Below are 19,712 nucleotides of genomic sequence, written 5' to 3'. Positions count from 1 at the left end.
GTTCGCGCTACGAACGTCTGAATCAGGCACGCCTTTATAGCTTTCACTGAATACCAATTGTTCGGTGTTCTCTCTATCAGCAATGTGATGTTTGTATATTTGATGCATTGTAATTTAACGTTTAATCCCTAACATAGCATCAGCGCTGCAACATGCGCACATCAATTGCTCTTTCAGGCGTAACCGCTACTAAACCGCTCATTTCGCTCGCTTTTAACACGTCGTATTCGCATTCCCCCATCAAATGTGAACTTCTTTCAAGAACAAAGTGCTTTCTCCAGATCTATAGTACATAGACAGGGTCGAGTCTGGATGAACCTAGATGGCGACGTCAGATGTTGTTCTAGCGGCAGTCCTAAAATAGCGCAGCGATCGGTGTCTCGTCGCGACTCATACAGCGACATCAAACACCACACTACTGTTTGGGCACATGGACAAAACAGAAAACGACTGATTCGCAAGCGTATTGATACGAGTGTGGAGTTGTCTTTGGAATGGCTGCCATGGTGCGGCGCCATGTATATGATGGGCGCCGCGCCCACTGCGCACTGCTCCTGTTACTGCTTCGATTCCTGAATACTTGACCGTCCACTAATAGCTGCGGCTTGACTTTCTGCTTTTTTCTCTCTATCCTTGAGTAGAATACAGCGTCTTGGTGAAAACAAATACCCGAAAGACTGTGACATGGCGTCCCAGGACACCATGGCTCCTTCCAAGGTGAGTGAACGGCCGTCTTTACAGGTCCAACCGCTACTTGGGCTTCAAAATCTAACGGTACACAGGATGCACAAGGCCCGCCATATATACCCATGGTATGGCCTTTAGGTGGACTGCCGGTGAAGGGCGTCGATGTTCCTGCACAAACAGTTTTCATGATCTTCTTCATAATAGGAGCGGCGGTACACATGACCATCTTTCGAAAGAACAAAGCAAGAGGTCATAAGTTTTTACCAAATCTTTTCATCTTTGGTATGACAACAGTTGTGCAATTCTGGAACTACGGACTGATGATTGTGCTAGGATTCTGCATGGAGCGCATATTAACGTCAATAGTACGCATTGCATCAGTGTGCAACCCAAAAAACCCGACATTTGCTATCGCAGCGCAAATTTTAGTTGCAGCAGGTGTACTCATACTCTTTATTATCAATCTCATCTTCGCCATGCGCCTCGTTAGGTCTACACACTCTTCAGTCGGCTGGCATCCTGCATTTGGCATTGCTTTCAAGGTTCTCTGTGTCGTGATTGGGCTGGCACTCATCGCAGTCATCGCGTCCACAGTCCAGAGCTTTTACACTCTCGACCCTGATATTAGGGCTATGGACCACAGTTTCCAACAATTTGGCGCAACGTTCCTCGCCATCGTCGCTACGCTTCCACTGCCAATGACCATGATTACGCTACTCATTCCGTATTCACCGCTCGACCGCTTCGGAATCGGCCGACTTCGTACAAAGGTCATTGTTCTGCTCATTAGTACAACACTACTTTCCATCGGTGCCTGGTTCCGCTGTGGTGTCGCCTTCCAAACACCAGTGGCACGGACAGCACCTATGCCAGGATACCTCGCCAAAGCACCGTTTTATCTTCTCAATTTCCTGGTAGAACTTCAGACAGTACTAATGTACGCAATCCTACGCGTAGATCTCCGTTGGTACATACCCAATGGCGCAAAAGGACCGGGCAGCTACGCTAGACCGAATGCGCAGCAAGACTTGGAAATGCAGGATTCACGGCCAACATCTTCAGACACCGTGGAAGAGGCCAGGAAGGAGCAAGCGGATTCCGAGTCGATAAGGTCAATGAATTCTTTGAAGACAGCCACCGAAATTGAAGAAGAAGAGTTGGCTGGAGAGAAATTCCCCATCTCGCCCATAGCGCCCACGATAGAGATTGATATCGGGAAAGGCCTAAGCGACGACCTTGCCATACCCGGAATAACGACAACACTAGCAAGGAACTCGAACAGCGAATCCCTCGCACCACCCATTGCAGAAATGAAATCAGCACGCAGCTCTATACTTTCAGAACGCCTTTCTCGGATGTTCACCAAATCCACTGACTCGATGGCTTCTTACACCACGGCCGAACCCAGACAAGAAAGCGAAGAAGCAAGAATTGTTAGAAGACTGGGAGGCCCTTGGGAGCAACTCGACAGTCCCACGGATTCGGAAATCAATCTAAGCAGAAGGTCGTCAAAGAGCAGCGTCTTCAGCCGCACCACCGCAGACGGCGAAGAAGCCAATCTGGACCCTCCACGCCCATACTCGCATCACAGGAGTGATTCCGGCGCGCCTAGTATCCCAGATGTGGTGAATGAGGGCGGCTGGACCCCCAAGATTGAGTGGGGGTTCAATAACCCGAAGAGGTTTCTCAGTCTGAAGAAGAGGAGTATGGTTGGCCTGCAGGTACCGAAGAGGAAGGGGATGGGTTCAAACTCTACTTTGAATGAGCAGTTGTAATTATGTTGTATGCATGGCAAAAGCGTAGGTGTCTTTGGGCTGACGATTAATTATTGAGCGTAACGACGCGTTTTGTTTGTTTTGTTGTATCATACCCGAGCGAACAGATTAGCTCTTTTTCTCTTCTTGTTTGCTTGTGTTTATTTATCTAGTAGATGTATTTACATGTATGTTGCCAGCGGTCACAAGCCATCATCACCATCACTATAACCCCCCAATCCTACCAAACACCAAACCACGCACCCCGCAAAATTCACACCCCAAGCCCAATCTCACACATAAGAACCCTCTATCCCCTACAGCCACCAACTCCACAATCTACCCCAGACGCATCCATCCTAAGATGGAGAGATGAACTCGTATCAAGGCGTACCACGCCCATCCCTTTTCTTTCCGGGCGCACGCGCGAGAACCAAAAATAATCAAAACGAAATCAATAGCGCGAAACGCATGTTGAACTCGCCCTCAGGGACCGCTGTCGTGTCTCAACCTGAGGTTAGTGGGGCGCTAGCCGTGTTTAGCGTTGTTAGTCTGCAGAGGGGCTTCACCAGCCTCAATGTGGCGCTTTTTTTTGTATCTTGATGCGTAATGTGTGAAAGACAAAGATGAAGGAGGGGAAGAATGCAAACAAGGGTATCTGTTTGGTGAGGGATGGGTGGGTAAGTGTTGCAAGCGAGAGCGGGAGAGAGGACCTCGTTACGAGAGGGGGTGTTTGGGAAAGCGACTTGGCCATACATTCATCATACAGCGTCTCCACTACTTTTGAGAGGGAGAAACAGCCCACTACATAGGAATTCTCCTCATCTCCTCCAAAGTCCAGTATTTGCGCATGTTCTCCGCTTCCAACTGTTTCACCTCGTCGTCCAAGTGCTGCCATAAGACTGTTCCAAAGCTATCGAGAATTTCCTTCATCTCTCCCAAGCGGAGTTCTCTTTCTCCACTCCCACACTCCTCGAGATACTTTTCTAGCTTGTCGAGACCAACGTGGATCTGTTTATGCTGGGTCAAGAGTTCCAGTTCCTTTTTGAAGGCTGGCATCTTTTTGGCTAGAATGGGGAATATGTGCTGTTCTTCTATGGTGTGGTGTACCGTAAGATGGTCTATCAAGGGAAACTCAGATTTTCGTCAAGATACATGTGTAGATGAGCACCGTGCAACTTACGGCAGAATTGCTGGCCTGTATTGATGAACTGGCGGATAGACATGTTCTTTGGTCTTTTCAGCGATTCACAGGCACCGTAGAGCACTTTCCACGTGGCCCTGAAGTTTGAATGGAAATAATCCATGTGTTCCGCCATTCTGTTGTATTGGCGAAATTCAGCGGGCGTGAGCTTTGGAAGTGGCTTCTCTGCCTTGGCTGCGGGCGTCGCCGCTGTGTCATTGACTACTGGAGGCGCCGGCGCCGTTGGGCCATCATCCCCTGAGACTGTAGCCATATTCTTTCGAGGTGTTGATTGCTGCAGGGAAAAGGCCGGTGTAGAATACAGTCTTCTCAATGACGTAAGTTGGAGTGGAGGTGGGGTCCTGATAAGGCTTGCCAAGGATAGGATTCGCTTCATCCGTTGGAATGAAGAAGACACATGAAGTGGGGGTATGAAGTGCAATCAAGGCTGGATATAAGTATCCATTCGGCGCTCGTGGTGGAATCGTCGAGGCATTTGGCCACTGACAAGTATAGAATTTGCATTAGCAAGCCGGCAATTGCAGCTGCCGATCCCGGCAAGCGCGTTCACGACACGATCATGTGATGCACCTCACTTCTTTCTGGTCATGGCAAACTTGTCGTGCCACTTGCGCGCTGACAGCTTCATGGCTGGCACTGCACTGTCTCGGCCCATTGCTGAAGCGTCTGTATTCTTTGCCTTGATTGTCGTGTCAGAGGGGCATTCGTAGAAGGCTTCGATGGCGCTGAGCTTTGCATCCTTGCGCCATACCTCAGGCAAGCGGTCCTCCCATGTGTCAGTGAAGTCGGCGATGAGAAAGTCAGCACCGCGCTTGGAAGCTAGCAACGTTCGGCCTGTAAAGACAACCGTCTTAGCGCGATCGAGACACGACCACGGACCGGTCTTGACCCTGTCATCAGTCGACAGGTGCGCAAGTACGGCCTGTATGAAGGTGAGGGGGTGTCCCTCTTCAGCTGCAGGCCTTGTGATGTCGTCGGTCAAGAAATCTTGGTTCAGCGGGATGCCCTCGGCCAGTGCAGCAGCATTGATAGCGCGCCAGACGTGGGAGAGGGCATTGGCAGACGGCTGGTAGGAGCTACCGTCGAGCTCAAAAGCCATCAGCTCGGTCCATGCCGCCTCGCATTCTCCGTCCGAGACGGGCATGTCGGCGAAGACGTTGGGCTTGCTCCTGCCGTTGGGGGTAGCGTCAACGTCGCCAGCCACAATATCGTAAACGGCCAGCGCGTCCCTCAACAGGCCAAGGGCGGATGCTGTGGACGCATCGACTTGGAGCGTCACGGCGCACGACGCAATTGCACATGTGGCAGGGGTGGGCATCTCGTCGTTGCCATGGTGCTGGAGGATGGGCTGGGTAACGAGGAGCGAGTTGGACGTCTGAATCTGGCGCAGCTGGAATGTCTTGTTTGGCGTACAGAGCACTGCATATGCAGGCGTGCCTGAGGTTTGGGCGGGGGCTTTGGACTTGAGCGAGAGGCTGGGGCTACTGGTGAGAAGGGCATCAACAATAACATGCAATCGACACGGCAGTGCACCGAACTTACAGTGGGCGATCCGACGCGTCTAGCAACCCAACAATGTCGGGAGGCAGCTCCAGCAAGCGAAAATGCTGCTGCTCGTGTGCAATGGCTACGGGCACACCGCCGTCGTCCTGTTGCGTGGCCATTTCTGTATATTCAACCTTGTCATGTACATGATGATGTACATACGGCTACATATGTAGGTAGGAGAGTCTCGTGACTTGACTAAAACCATGCTCGATGTTTTTGTGCTGTCATCGAAACCGAAACCAACTGCGGGGTGCTGGCGCATCTTCAGGCGGTACGGGAGCGATAGGCTGCAAGGGCGCTCGCTCTCCAGCCCAAAGAAACCCAAGATAATCGTCATTACGGCCAGGAAGCCCATGCACATGCGCCTCCGTGTCGCACCTGTAGCACATTGACAATTGGCGCTGCGCTGCAACTGCAACCGCAACTGCAACTGCCGCCCGCGCTTGGCCCCAGCTGCCCGCTGCATGACAGCTTTCTTGGTACGGCTTCGTCAAATCGTCCATACGACTTGTTGTTGTTTGCTGGACTCAACGCGTCCACTAACTACCACCCTCTCTTGAACAGGGCCTCTTGACACGTCGACACCACTGCCCGCCACTCTGTCTTCACAGCTGCACCATGCAAGTAATCTAATAATTGTCGTCTTCTCCGCCTGTTCCCGCTGCCACCAGCCAGCCCTGTCACTCGTTTCGCGCAATTGCCAACCATGGTGGTAATCAACCCCGAGCCCGCTGCTCTGTCCGCAGAGGACCTGTCGCTCTTCTACACTACAGACGAGCTGCTGCACAACTCGCCCGTCCTCATCTTCTATGGCCCCACAGCGACTTCGACGCAGGCGACGCACTCGCGCATCCAGGCCCATGTCTTCACTCCCGCCGGCCTCCAGAACTACGCCCGCCTGATCATATCGCCCACGGCCACCTTCTACAACGCCGTCACATGTCTCCCTCGTGAAGAGCAGGGCGACGAGATATGTCGTGGCCTCGCCTTTAGCCTGTACAAGTACTTCCTCGAGCTGCCACCGGAAATAAAGGCTGCTTGGGAGAAGCGCTATGGGCCGCCAGATAACCTGCCCTCAGCCCCCAGGCTATTCTCCGAGTCGCATGCTGCCATTGTGGCTGCCAAGATGGTCAAGGTCGAGAATGTCGCAGATGTTATAGTGGACGTGCGCCATGCGCTGGGCGAGCAGACGCTGTCCTGGATAGACCTGGACGTAGTCTTACCCCAGGGAAGTATCAAAAAGCTGGAATCCCGAGAGTCGGCCCAATTCGACGAAGACATTGAAGAGGACCTGACCCAGCAGCGATATGGTCAGTATGCGCCCATCATCAAATTGTTTGGAGAGGCTGCCTTCCTCCCAACATCCAAACTCCGACGCGCACCATCGAAACCGACCGCCCTCAACCGATCACAGTCCTTCTCTAGGAAGCAGAAGGAGACTCTTCGACGGGAGATGTGTGAGCTGCTGGATACCGAGGAAAATTACGTCTCCAAGCTGCACGAGTTGGTTCACACTGTCGCAGTCGAGTTTCGCGAGAAGGCGAGGAGCAAGTCAACTTCAAGTTCAAGCCCAACAGAGCAGGCACTGCGAGGACTTTTTCCACCTAGTCTCGACAACATCTTGGACATCAATACAAGGTTCTTGGATGCTCTTCGTATCATATTGGAAGAGTCGGAGAATGGAGCCATTGAGGACATTGAATCAGCCACAGACGACGTCTACATTGCACCATTGCGTGGACAAAAGAATCCACCAGATGCTACTGGAGCTGCCGCAGTCGCAAAAGCCCTTGTTGAGTGGCTGCCACAGTTTGCCGACAGTTATACCGATTACATGGCTGCCCACGGAGACTTTTCACAGCTGTTGAAGCTCTTCACCAAGGATACAGCCTCGAGTTTCTCCAAGCGCGTATACGAAACGGGCGAGCAGCGACTCATGTCTATGTTGATTGAGCCTGTTCAACGCCTGCCACGCTACAACCTCTACATCGACAACATTATCAAACAACTACCTGCTAGACATCCCGCAATCAGGCTTTTCCTCAAGGCGAGGGACATTGTGACCGATATTTGCACAAGAGAAGGTCCCACGGCCCAGCAGATCAGAGTGCTCGACCGCTTACGGAAAATGGTCTCTTCCTGGCCGTCTACAGTCAATCCTCAAGGACGACTCATTACAGCCATCGACTGCGTGGAGCTGTCTCCGCCATACCATGGAGAGTTATCGGGGCCTGCCACCTTCCCTGGCATCATGGTCCTGTTCACGGATTTCCTCGTGCTTCTCCACAAGTCAGAGGACGGCTCCACTAACGCGCGCGGCTTGCTTAACGATTTGAACAACCCAAAGTTCGTCGAATCGTTTGATGGTACTACTGAGCTCTTTTTTCATCAACACTTGAGTCTCAGCGACGTCTTTGTGACTGAGCACGCTGAGGGAAACATCCTTCAACTCATATCTCCGATGCCACCGCCTAACCAAGCGGAACGACCCCGAAGCCGAGACCGACGACAGCTTGGAATTCGCATGTACTATCTACAGGGTATATATGAAGGCAAGGGACAGAAGGTCGTTGAGGAACTCACAAAAGCCCGCGTCGAAGGCCGTTTCTCCGAGGCAGAACGAGAGAGTGTCAAATGGGAAGTTCGGAACCTGGCCGGTGACCTGAGCTTCTTTTCGTCTGTTACAGAAGAGACCGGTGGTCGGCCAGTCGAAGGCAGGAGAGACCCCGCCAAAGTTCAGATCCTTGTGGAAGGAGGAGAGTTTTCGCGGCCCATTCAAGTTGGCGACAATGGCATCGAGGTGACTGTCACTATTACCAGCTTGGGAGATGGGTTCTTCTTGCTCGACACAGTCGGTGCCCGTGGATATGCGGCACGCGACAAGTTGACTAGTATCGAGTTCTTGCCCGTTCTGACGAAGCGTTTGGCAAACTACTTCCAGCTGCGCAACAGCTTGAAAAACCACACGTTAGCTGATGCATACCTTCTCCGCAACAAGCAGATTCTCAAGTCACTTGCCCTGGAGATGTATGAAGCGGAGCAACAAACAGGTAGTAAGAGCCGTCCGCACTCTCCAGTGAAGATGCTGTCAAGTTTCTTCAATGGCAGTGTGGGTAGAGAAGGCGGTGGCTCCCGCAGACTACAGCGTAACGCTCATACTCTCAATGACATACCGCGCATGGCGCCACCCATGTCTCCTGCACCTAGCCGCACTTATAGCCACGATGGTGAGGCGGCACGGCCTGACTCCTCTGGTACCAACAAGAGTCTTACCTTCAATGCTGTCGCATTGACTGATGGCATTCCGAAGCTTGAAGAAACATTGGCGAACCTGATCCTGGCACTACATGCTCGCAAAGGTAACATTGTCGGACGCTCTGTCCGTGCCAGAACCGTCGCAGACGAACTTGTCGTCAACGAGCTCTACAATACTCTGCTCGAGAATCCTGCCAATCTCGACCTTGCTGGACAATCATCTGTAGACGTTCTTTTTGCAGTTTTTGAAAAATTCCTGAGCGTTGGCTGGAAGGAGCGCATGGGTCCTGTGCTATCTCATGCCACGCTGGTCTCGTTGCAAATGCGATCAGACAGCATGCACCCCGAAGACTTTGAGGAGTTCTTCAGGAACACATTCGATCAAATTGCGCCGCCGAACCAACGGGCCTTCCGAGCGATCATCGACTTGCTAGCCGAGCTGTTGGAAGGCACCAGTAACGACGGAGATCGAGGCATTCTCACTGCAGCTTTTGCAGAGATGCTAGTGCCTGCCGGCAACGCAAACGACTTCATCTCGCTCATGGACCGCTTGGTGCAAGACCTTGATGCCCTATTTCCACCTTTGGCCACTGGTCTCAACACGCCCAATTACGGCTCCATGGATTCAAAGAGTCGGTCTTTAGCGGCTGGTTCATTGAATGCCAACAACTCACTCAGGAGACGTTTTGGATTTAGCACCCTATCACGAGAGAATAGCAAGTCGGAGAACGAGTCCAAGGTAGGCTCACTCTGGCGCTCGCTGAGCAAAAACAACCACCCCGAATTCCCGCCAGGCAGCCTTTCGAAAGCCAACCCCGGATCACTTGGTCGTTCCAACTCGACGGACGCTGCTGCCCGCCTCTCACCAAAGCGCCCGTCCTCTCGCGATCGTCCAACTGTGCTCGGCGCCTTCGCTTTCGAAAACGGAAATGCCAACGGGCGGCCTTATGTGGGCAGTGGTGGTGCTCTTGGCACAATTGGAGAGGTACCTCCCACTGTTGGGCCTCCCCGCAAGAAGCGCCGGTCTTCTTTGAGCGACCTCAAAACATTGCAGGATGCTGACGATGAGCCCGCGTGGTCACCACAGACTCCTCGTAAAACCGAAACCGCACTTCGCCACGAGCATCGCCAGATTGGTGAATCGCCCCTAACTCCTTCGAACACTACACCAACGCTACCAAAGCAGTCTTCGTCAATACCAACGCCCGCCCGACTCGGATCGCCAGTACGAATAGAGAAGAAGGAGAACTCGTCGAGCACGGGCCCAGGGCCAGATCGACCAGGGCACACGCGGCCAAAGTCGATTTCGGTGAAGCCAGACTCCAAGGATGAAGTCATCATCAGATCGCAGAGTCCAACGAAGAAGCGAAGCGAGACTATTTCAAGTATTCCCAGTCTGAGACCCACAACTAGGGATGGTTTACATGAGCGAACTGGATCTGGCAATGCCGTTAAGCTGCCGCCTTCAACACCACGCTCCCCGACTAAATCAAGTACAATCTCGGGCTCTCCCAAGAAGCTGAGGATGCAATCGCCGCAGAAGTTGCGTGAGCGCCTGCAGACGCAGCAACGAGACATCGACACGGCTTCGCAAGCGCTACAAAGCGAATTAAGTGCAATCGGCCAGGAATTGATTGGCAAAACAACTCCTCGCTTGACGCCTCAGAACTCTGCCCCTTCGCTATCTAGTGCGACGAGCTCGAAGACACCTGAATCTCGCATGGCTCATCTGGAGAAGACACTCAAGTCGACGCTTGAAGCGCTGTCAACGCTGTCAACACGTACATCGGCCATATCAACGGATATCAGCATGTCACTACAGGTGTCGGAGGCACGGTGCAAGCACTTGGACCAGTTGTATCGCGACGTGAATGCTGAGAATGAGGCATTGTATGCTCGGTTCAACGAAGAACTCGAGAGGGTGACGAGCAATACTCGCAAGGGCAGAGCCAGCGAAGAGGTCGAACGTCGGTTGAAGTCGAGCGAAGAAGAGGCAGCGCGACTTAGGAAGGAGAATGCACGACTGAAGAGGGAGGTCGCTGGATTGAAGGCGCAGATTAGGGAGTGAGTGGTCATTTGGCTGCTCTGTACGCTCTACTTACGTGTTGTCCTTCAGGCGTGAGTTGGACGTTGACGAGCTTCTGCAGTTTGTGTGATGCGGTTTAGACGAGTGTGGTATGGAGCGGTGTATTGCTTTTTGTGGCATGCCTTTTGCGTTCGCAGCGCGCATAGCTTGGCGAGTTTGTAGGGGTTCTGGAAGGTTTGGAGCGATGAGGTGGAATTATGATGATACGACATGGCGTTATGTGGGCTGCAAGTCCCCCGTTTAGAGCAATATACCATGTGCATGTTTTTGACTAGGGACCATGGCTCTGGTGGGGGATGTAATGATGAAGTGGTGTTGGGCGGCTGCTGGTTAGCGTACATAGCTGGATAGCTCGATTCCGGTCAGCGGCGCATAGTGGCAGCCTCGCCCAGAAGCGGAGTTAGCCTCTTCCCCGCTAGTTGATGCAGGTGTAGTGATGTGCTGGCAGGGGGGCGTGCATTGGACGTGGGCAGACGACTGGGGTTGCTATGCCGCGGTTGCTAGGCGTGGGTGCTGGGCCTCAGACGGAACGTGTTCAGGAAGGGTGTGGTGTAGGTGTTGGGTTGTCGGGTGGACAAGGGCTACAGGACATGTGTTACGTGAAGTGTACGGCGGGCCTATAAATGGCGCATGCTGCAACAATGCGCCGGTGCATCCATGGTACACTAGAACAAAGTAAACGTTTCGCGCTCTGCGCTCGCCCTTACACTCACACGGCTCGGCTTCCGCTACGCGGGAAACGGGCCTGTTGTTGGGCGATCGCTTCAGCTGCCCCGGTCTGCTCGTGATTTCCTTTTGGTTGCTGGAGTGTCGTCTGGATGGAGCAGACATCTAGCCAGTTTGTCATTGTCATGCTAGTGGCACAGAGAGATCCCGGGTAGTTGAGTCCTTGTGCTTGGCCGCGCGCCCACTCGCCCAGCCCAGACGTGCATCGTCATCATCGCTCTTACTCCACTCACCAAAGCCGGAAACCGGATGCGTGGACCGCGCTCACCTAGCCTAGCGAGACGAAACGTTCGCGCGACCCAACCGTCGTTGACTCTGATACTGATACCAATCTCTGGAAGGCTCCCATGACGGAGAGCGGCAATGACTTCTCACACCACATCGAGGACTGAGTGCTCCTGCGCCCTAGACTGCCTGTATCCTCGACCCTCCTCCTCCCAGCCCCCGTCCGAAGCCCCGCAAGCCACCCGCACCCGAAAAGTGCGCACCTCTGCTCCCTAACTCGCCCACTGCCTCGAGCCCCCAGACGCACCATGGCTTGGTTCATGAGGGGAGTCCAGAGTGTCGTCTTCCACTACGCCTCGTGCGCCCCCTGCACCGGCTACTCGGACGGCCGAAAGAGACGGAAGACGGCAAAAGCGGCGAGGAAGCTGCGGGAGAAGCTGGAGATTGAACAGCCCGAAGAATATCACCATCCTGAGCCAACAGGTACCAATGTGTACTGGAATGAGGAAATCACACTAGGCCCAGGTCCGCCGCCACGAAAAGCCCGGAGGGCTACCACTGCCAACACGGGTAGCTCGCGAGGCCTCAAGACACGAGGGACACAAAGCCCGCCCATGAGCAAGGGCGGGAGTAGTAGTGATGTAGAGCGAGGCGGCCAGGTGCGTCTCAGTGACGAGACGCTCGAGGACGACGAGACGTGGAACCACAAGCGCTATCAAAGAGAAGATGAGGACCTATGGGGCCATGATGAGCCTCCCATGCACCTCGAACACACCATCACAGGCTCCTCTGTCGGCGGCGCCGGCTACCAAATACGGAGGCCAGGCACGTCGAGGTCGGGAAGTTACTACACTGCGCGAGCACCTCCCGTCAACGAACTACACCCACCTGTCGTCAGTCTTCCGTCTCCCGACCCCTCTGAGAACCGATGGATGCTCCAACCCCCACCCAAGGCTAGCGTCATGGCAGGAAAGGAGCGTGCTTCCAACAGGAGTCGTAGTGGAAGTGGCGCGAGCAGTCGGGTAGAGCTGAGCTTGGGTCGCCAGGTCAGCACAAGACAACTCATGTACAAACTTGAGCGTGGACAAACACCTGAAGGATCCTCAACATCGCCGAATGGCTCCTACTTCAACCTAACACCGGCCCAGAGCCAGCGTCGTGATCGGTGCAGGACACCACAAACTCGGCCGCCTTCGGCCACTAGCAGCTCATACAGGAAGAGAAGAGATACTACAATGTCGCACAACCATGCCATGATGCGAACAGAATCAGCGAGCACACAGCATTCGTCCGGCGGCTCGAGCGACACCATCACCCGAGGCACCACCCCGATTCCCGGCACCGCTGCCATCCCCGATATCAAAATAGCCCGCGTTCGTCAAAGCCGACCCGTTCTCTCAACCGTCCTTTCCAGCAACTCGGGAACTAACCGCAGCGACGAAAACGTTCTTCGCCTACCCGAGAAGCCCCGCGCAGCACACCACCGCTACACCACCAGCTCAGCAGCCCTCAAATCGACTGATATGGCTTCGTTGAGCTGTCTTGAAGACCTCGTCTCCCCGCAGGCTCTGCTACAATCGCGCTTTGTCTCCGCACCCCTAGTAGAAGCCAAGATACGGCTACCACCCTCGGAAGAGGATGTTACCAAAGAGTCGAAAAAATGGGAAGACGAAGACGAGGAGGTAGAAGAGATCGTCAGAGTACCATTCGACCGAGACTTTGGCCCATCGGAGAAAGACCCCCGGTTTAGGTGGAGCGTCGACTTTTAGATTCCCATTACCACCTCATCACGCGACGAGCCACTCGAATACCGTCGCGTTTCCATTGTAACCCGCCAATTCTCATCGCCAAACTAATACGGCATATGAACGGCATCCTTTGACATTAGCATTTGCATAGCGAAAAATCGGCTTGGCCAGATTTTACTTTTCTTTCCTCGGACCTCTTCTCTTTAACAACAAACCGCTTTTTTCTGGATTTTCTTTTTGTCTCCTTCTCCTTTGTTGGAGCCTTGCTTTCTGAGAGAGTTGAGAGCAGGCAAAACTACATTCGCATCATTTTGCATCCTGCATCCTGCATTCTGCTGCATAGACATGAACACGTTACGAAGCGCTCCTCTTTTTTCCACTTCTTGAACCAAACGGCGTTTTTCTAGGGGAAGAGGGAGGCGGGCCAGTTCTTTCCTCGCATCACACGCATTTGGCATCAAGGGCATCGTCAGAATCCATTCAGGCTGTTTTCACACTACTACTACTACTACTACTACTACCACCACTAGGCTGCGAGACCACACGTGTACATTTACACGCATGTGTTGTTCTTTTTTGTACATAAATTCTTCTCAGTCAGCAAGAGACGCAGTAAAACCAGTCTGTCTGTCTTTGCATTACTGCATCGTTTTGTGCCTACAATACACAAATATTCACATGGACTATGTCCGTGTCTATCATTCGCTATCCATCTCCATTATTGACACCTCATACCACTAGCGTATCTCTCCACCCCTACCATATCTGTTGTCAACATGATGCCACTACGCGTCCTTTTCTTTCAATGATCCCAGGGATCACCCTAGACTTTCATGGTACGACGTGGCCACCCCCAACCCCAACCCCTTTAGCGGCCGGTCAGAATATCGGTAGAGAGAGCCTTGTCCATGCATGCCTGCTACACATCATGGCCCCACTTTAACAACTTGGTTGTTTAGATTCCCATGACATGGCTTTTCCCTTGTCCCTTCTTGTTCCTTCTTCACCGGCCACGTAAACGTTTCCCGGAACCCAAAATGCCCGACAGACTGCATCTTTGGCAAAAAAAGTGAACTCAAGAGGCGAATGTGCGTGATAATTGAACAAAGGGGGGAGAACAGCAAACCTTAAAAAAAATTCTCCGTTGAAACAAATAGGGGCTTGCTGAGCTCAGCTCAGCTCAGCTTTTAGATCAAAACATGATATGTTTGACACGGGTCTTGTTTAGGCTTTGAGTGTGTGTGTGTGTGTGTGTGTGCGGAAGGAGATACGGAGCGCGGATATTATTGTTGCTGGTGGTGGGGACGGGAAAGGGACGGTGCGCGGATATGTTGAGGGTGGGAGGTGCAGGCCGCGCGTGGGTGGTAGGTGTGTAAGTATGTGTGCGTGCGTGCGTGATAGGGGCAGTAGGTGTGTCATGTGCTGATCGTGTGTACGGGTATATTTAGAAGCGGGTGGGCGACCGGGCGGTAATAATGAGTTCGTATCTGAGCCCCCCCCTCGTATCTGGATGCGTGGTTTTTATTGCCAGCAGCGCATCTCAATGATACGAAAATGGGAGACAGATCAGGTTGAGCAGTCGAGTAAATGAACGTGTTGGCAAAAGCAATGTTTCCACTCGTAGAGTTTTCGCTTCTCCAAAGAGAAGAGGAGCAAACATGATTGTTCTCTTACTACCGAGTGCTGCTGATTAATGGATTCCGACTACATGCATGTTTTGCTCCCCAGAACATGCGCCGAACACATGCCACATAGCTCAGATAATATCACCCTCGTAATCTTACAGCCAAACCAACCCCCCTTTCTGTCGTAATAAATTTCTACCGCGCACCCAGGTCCCACAGCCTTAGTGTTTCACCCTTGCCGCCCCTCTTCTTGCTTGCCTTGTCCTTGCCACTCTCATTGAGCCTCAGCATACAGTGGCTCACGCGCGCCAAGCGCTCCAGTACATCGCTCATTCTCCCAGTCTCCAGCAAGATCTTCTGAACCCATTCGTTGCCCTTGTCTGCCACTACGACGGCTACCTCCATGGCCTTGATCGCTGGGTCCTTGTTTAGGAACCATGATGCGGATTGAAGCACAGAGAGATAAGCGATAATCATGTTGGGAACGTAGGCCTTCATCAACTCCCAGGTTTGCTCTGTTAGGTAATGCGGGTCAGAAGCGACAGATGCACTGATGGATGGTATTAGGGTGTCGAAGATGGATGTGATAGAGTCCAGGACTTCCTTCGTATGTTGCGTGTCAGGCTTAGACTTTGCGGCCGTGGGCTCTTTCAGAATTTCGCGACGAAATCTTTGCGTTGTCAGTAGGGGCGACCTGGTAGAAAATGGATAGGAGTGACTCACTGTATAAGCGCCTCTTCTTCCTCACGCCATTCACGGAAAAGGACAAGTAGACGGACGATTTGCTGGAGATCGTAGTATGACGAGCTGTTTTTCCGCAAGTAAAGGACCATTTCTCTGTGATGATCTGCATCAGGTAGCTGTGCCAGTGGGATGGCAGCAGCTCGTGCGGCTGTGGATAGGTTATCGCGATGCTCGTGGAGTTGGCGTTCGTCCTGTTCTTCTGTCCCTGAAGTCATGAAGTCAAAGGGGTAGCCGAGTAGAGCCTCTGTCCGCGATAGTGATAGTGACTCCACGCTGAGATCGCTAATGACTTTCTCAGCAGCAGCGATACGACCGTTGACTATGTAGCATATTAGTAAATCTTCAGATTCGCAATTGGACACTACTTACGCAAGAATATGGTCAGTCCGTTGTTCAAGTGCTCAAACGTATGTTCACAATCCTTCCCAATGTAGTTGTACCACTGCAGTGCATTGATAATGATCTCGTCTTGTGGACTAATGACTGCACCGTCAAACGTCTTCTTGACGCGAACACCAGGCCACAACATGCGATCCTGAGCGTTCTCGACATCTTCTAGAATATCGAAACGGTTGATGGGGTTTGTGATGACACTGTAGCCTTCTTTGGTGAAGTGTGTGAAACCACTATCCCGGGCAGCAAATGTGAAGCTCTGGGAGACTACTTGGATGACGTCGATCCTGTATGCTTCCATCAAAGATATAGAGTGTTGCTGCTCCGAACTGTTCTTGATATCGGGAAGAACTCGCGCCAGCGTGTAAGATGCTCGCTCTTCGAGAAGTTGCGCTGCGTACAGAGGAATCGCATCAAACCGCTTCGTGAGGCGCAAGAATTCAATGTAAGCAGCAATGACGTTCTCCGTGGCGAGGAACGCCTTGTCTTGATGTGTATCATCAAACATTGTGTGTAGTCCATTGCGAAGGACGATGAAGAGATGTACCAGTATGCGAAAGGCATGAGGATCCTTGGCGAGGATCTTGTAGTAGTGCTCCGCTTGGTATGTTCGCTCTTGCCCCACAGGCTTTGGGCCCCGGTCTTCCTCCAGTGAGTCGGGGTGTATGATCAGACTGTGGGGACGGTCATCGTTCTCAAACATGTCTGCAAGAGCAACGCCGACCTTGAGCATCAGCTCATCTGTGTCTTTGCCAATGAGTGCACCTTGGATGAGTTTGATAGGAGAGCACGATTGGCTCGCCGTGCTTCTGTCCTTTTTTAGAAGTCCAATCACCTTCTGCGGCGATGTCTCCCAGTCTCCAATGTTGGCGACAGCGTCTTGGAAGAGAAATTTCCGAGCCAAGCTCTCCGGCACGCGCTTCGGATGGTTCTTTTGCAGATATAGGTCGAATCGTGACAGTAAAAGGGCATTGTAGTGCGCATACAAATGGTCATCCCAGGATCGACAAACCGCCTGCACTTGTTTCAGGTCTCCACTGAGTAAACCGTAGACAGCGCCTTCGTAAGGTATCCGAGCGCCTCTTGCTGCGTAGAAGCACATGCGACGGAACATGTAGCCAACAGTTGGCCCAGCGACATTTGGGCCATGTTCTGGATGGCCCTCGTACGCCGCCCCAATACTGAAGCCTCGCCACGACTCATTCCGCTCGTAGCACCAGTCCATAATGGTCTTCCAGGGCAGTCCACGTCGCATCATCTCGTAGGCAACCATCCAAAGCGAGCGCTCGTAGTATTCGTCGCTCTTCTCAAGTGCACGTTTTTGCCTCGACGGAGCGTCTGGGTCCAGTTGGGTAACGAGATTTGCAGTTCTGTCCGTAGTCTTGATGTTGGAGTCGATGGGCTTGAGAGGCTGTTCTGTACCCTCCATGCGCTTTGCCTGCTTGATCTTCGACTTGGTTTCGAGCCAACCGCTTGTCCAGGTATGTACGCCCTTTCCAGAGTGTTCCTCCAGCCCAGTGATAATTGCCTTGATATCGCTCTCGCTATCCCGCGCCGTCTGTTCCAGCCAGCGAAGAACGAGGGCCTTCTCTTTCGCCTGGTCGTCCTCGAATAGAAACCGATCCCAAATCTCGCTGTTTTTGCCATAGCGTGCATGCTCCCCCACCGCCTCTAATCGTGCCGCCTTCTCCGCGGCCACGTCAGTACCCGGCTCAGAGTGGTAATGTTCGATGACGAGTTTCAGCAGCTTCCACGTCGCAAGCTCTGCCTGCCACTCGCGCAACTCGCGGACGTTTGCAGATACGGGGGTGCTGGAGGACTCGAAGGACGGCATAGCGGACTGGGAGGATTGGGCAAAGACATTCTGGCCCGCGTTGTCTGAAGCATCTGCCATATTCTGAATCTGTCTCCGAACGCTTCTGTTCAGAGTTCCCTTGTTCTCTGCTTCGGTTGTTCGTTTCAGCTCCTTAACATGCATTTCAGCAACGTCCTGGAACCTTCCGACCAATTTGACAGTCGTCTGGTACTTTGTCTTTTTCGACTCGTTGCCATGAGTATGCCAGTGGTCGACACGCTCGGCGAACTTTTCCACCTCTTTCCCGACACGATCAGCCATTGCGCGCAGAGGTTGTAGAGGGTCGTTCGGGGTTGCGCCGTTGCTAACTCGCGGGTATCCAAAAGAGGGCATATTTCCATTCTGAGACTGGTGTATAGTATCAGCATCAATCTGCGCTAGGTTGAAGCTGTGCAGGGCGCAATAAAGTCTAGTTGCTAACTTACCTGGGCTGCAGTCGACTGCGACTGGCGCGACAAGGACCGTGGCATCATCTTGGTGGTTGAATGAAGGAAGTTGGAATGTACCAAAATGAGATGGATGGGATGGGCTCAGAAGAGAGTGAAGGGGCTGTATCCCCAATGGCGCATTGGGGTTGCGAAGCTCGTGGTTGCCAGCCCCAACCCCATCACAAAACAGAGGTCGCGCCCGGACGCTCCTGCCCGCTAGCGCGTCGCCAAGCTGAGTCGGCGCTAGCGGTACCTACAAAAATCTGCGCGTTGCTCTCTGTTAGTTCTTCACAATGTATCAACCAGGATATGCTACATAGAGTCTCGTAAAGTCAATTTCAGTGGCTATCTACGCGCTCATGCTATCCAAGATTAACACACTTCCTGGTAACCTGGCTGGACTCCCTCGTGGGGTTTGACAGTGCGGACGAGAAAGCAAGTGTTACATTCCTTTGGACGACATCCTCTTGTAGCGTGAATTGAGGCCTGACCTAACCGTGTTGTGGATACAGAGCTATACAGCAGAAGCAAAAACGCGTAAATGCCAAAGCTGGGGCCTGTCAGCATCATGTACCTGGACATCTCATGTCGAATGCGTGCAAAAGCCGGTGAGGTGCTCCAATCCTAATCATCGCAGCGTTTCGTACGGGTACCAACTCTACCTCCGCGATGCAATGCCAATGCCTTTGATGGTCATGTCTCGCCAGCTCGCCGTGTAAGCTTTCGCAATCTCATGAAGAGAAATGTGGCTTCAGGGAATTGTAGGCTGTTCAGCTTGTTTCGATTATTTGATACTTGAAAGTTTTGCGCATGCTACCGACTCTTTTGCCACGCTCCTCCACGCAATCCAGGCCCTGGAGGTTGTTGTCTAGTGTACAAAGATACTAAAAGTACATGTGTCCCCTATGTAAGTCGGGTCAAGGGTTACATAAGTTCATGAGATGCCTTTAGCGCGTTGATCCATCTTCAGTCTGGGACTTGTTAGAAATGCAAACGCGGAGCGGATTGAACGCACTTTAGAAGCGTATATTTCGGACAGCTCACTGTACTGGCATTCTCTCCTTGCTCTTTGTAGAAGGCGTTGCAGCATTCGTATAGTGCGTCGACCTCTTTTCTACACTTTTCTTCATTGTAATTGTTCTTCTGAATGCAGTCTATTCATCTGCATTAGATGACACAGTGGTAATAATCTCCAAAACACATACTCTGGATTGCACATGCTCTAGGATGACATGGTGGATCCGTCTTTAGGTCTTTACTCAGCTCGCCCTGAGGGTTGTCAATCTGATGCTGCCAGACAACTCTATAACAGTGACATCATGAGCGTACCATGACTAGAAAAACCGAACAGCTGCAACCGGCAAGACAAGTTTGTGATACTAAAGCAAACACGGAAAGGGCAGCGATACTGTGGCTTTAGGTATAGCAAACAGT

The 19,712-nt window shown here is 52.5% G+C and overlaps 7 protein-coding genes across 7 annotated transcripts; 3 read left to right on the top strand and 4 right to left on the bottom strand.

The window, feature by feature from the left end:
* Positions 1–702: 702 nt before the first annotated feature.
* Positions 703–2,462, top strand: PtrM4_033880 (RhaT, Permease drug-metabolite transporter (DMT) superfamily; the record flags this gene model as incomplete). Its single annotated transcript, XM_001939211.1, has 2 exons — positions 703–717; positions 783–2,462. 2 exons carry the CDS (start codon positions 703–705, stop codon positions 2,460–2,462), a joined length of 1,695 nt encoding a protein of 564 aa, XP_001939246.1.
* Positions 2,463–3,245: 783 nt separating this feature from the next.
* Positions 3,246–3,898, bottom strand: PtrM4_033870 (Hemerythrin domain containing protein; the record flags this gene model as incomplete). The annotated part of the gene is made up of 2 exons (XM_066104061.1): positions 3,246–3,562; positions 3,625–3,898. 2 exons carry the CDS (start codon positions 3,896–3,898, stop codon positions 3,246–3,248), a joined length of 591 nt encoding a protein of 196 aa, XP_065966263.1.
* A 318-nt stretch (positions 3,899–4,216) lies between these two features.
* On the bottom strand, positions 4,217–5,309 carry PtrM4_033860 (DUF2036 multi-domain protein; the record flags this gene model as incomplete). The annotated part of the gene is made up of 2 exons (XM_066104060.1): positions 4,217–5,120; positions 5,188–5,309. The coding sequence occupies 2 exons, from the start codon at positions 5,307–5,309 to the stop codon at positions 4,217–4,219; spliced, it is 1,026 nt and encodes a 341-aa protein (XP_065966262.1).
* Positions 5,310–5,899: 590 nt separating this feature from the next.
* PtrM4_033850 (rho guanyl nucleotide exchange factor) lies at positions 5,900–10,516 on the top strand (the record flags this gene model as incomplete). The annotated part of the gene is made up of 1 exon (XM_001939208.2): positions 5,900–10,516. The coding sequence occupies one exon, from the start codon at positions 5,900–5,902 to the stop codon at positions 10,514–10,516; it is 4,617 nt and encodes a 1,538-aa protein (XP_001939243.2).
* Positions 10,517–11,793: 1,277 nt separating this feature from the next.
* PtrM4_033840 (uncharacterized protein) lies at positions 11,794–13,254 on the top strand (the record flags this gene model as incomplete). Its single annotated transcript, XM_001939207.2, has 1 exon — positions 11,794–13,254. The coding sequence occupies one exon, from the start codon at positions 11,794–11,796 to the stop codon at positions 13,252–13,254; it is 1,461 nt and encodes a 486-aa protein (XP_001939242.2).
* Positions 13,255–15,053: 1,799 nt separating this feature from the next.
* Positions 15,054–18,323, bottom strand: PtrM4_033830 (nuclear pore complex protein Nup107; the record flags this gene model as incomplete). The annotated part of the gene is made up of 4 exons (XM_066104059.1): positions 15,054–15,528; positions 15,582–15,921; positions 15,972–18,198; positions 18,276–18,323. 4 exons carry the CDS (start codon positions 18,321–18,323, stop codon positions 15,054–15,056), a joined length of 3,090 nt encoding a protein of 1,029 aa, XP_065966261.1.
* An 889-nt stretch (positions 18,324–19,212) lies between these two features.
* On the bottom strand, positions 19,213–19,610 carry PtrM4_033820 (DUF1903 multi-domain protein; the record flags this gene model as incomplete). The annotated part of the gene is made up of 4 exons (XM_001939205.2): positions 19,213–19,249; positions 19,294–19,432; positions 19,484–19,547; positions 19,608–19,610. 4 exons carry the CDS (start codon positions 19,608–19,610, stop codon positions 19,213–19,215), a joined length of 243 nt encoding a protein of 80 aa, XP_001939240.1.
* Between the last annotated feature and the right edge of the window lie 102 nt (positions 19,611–19,712).

The sequence above is a fragment of the Pyrenophora tritici-repentis genome, chromosome 1, assembly GCF_003171515.1.
Source record: "Pyrenophora tritici-repentis strain M4 chromosome 1, whole genome shotgun sequence".
Taxonomy (NCBI): domain Eukaryota; kingdom Fungi; phylum Ascomycota; class Dothideomycetes; order Pleosporales; family Pleosporaceae; genus Pyrenophora; species Pyrenophora tritici-repentis.
Note: the sequence above shows the minus strand (reverse complement) of the source record. Positions and strands in the feature narration are given on the sequence as shown.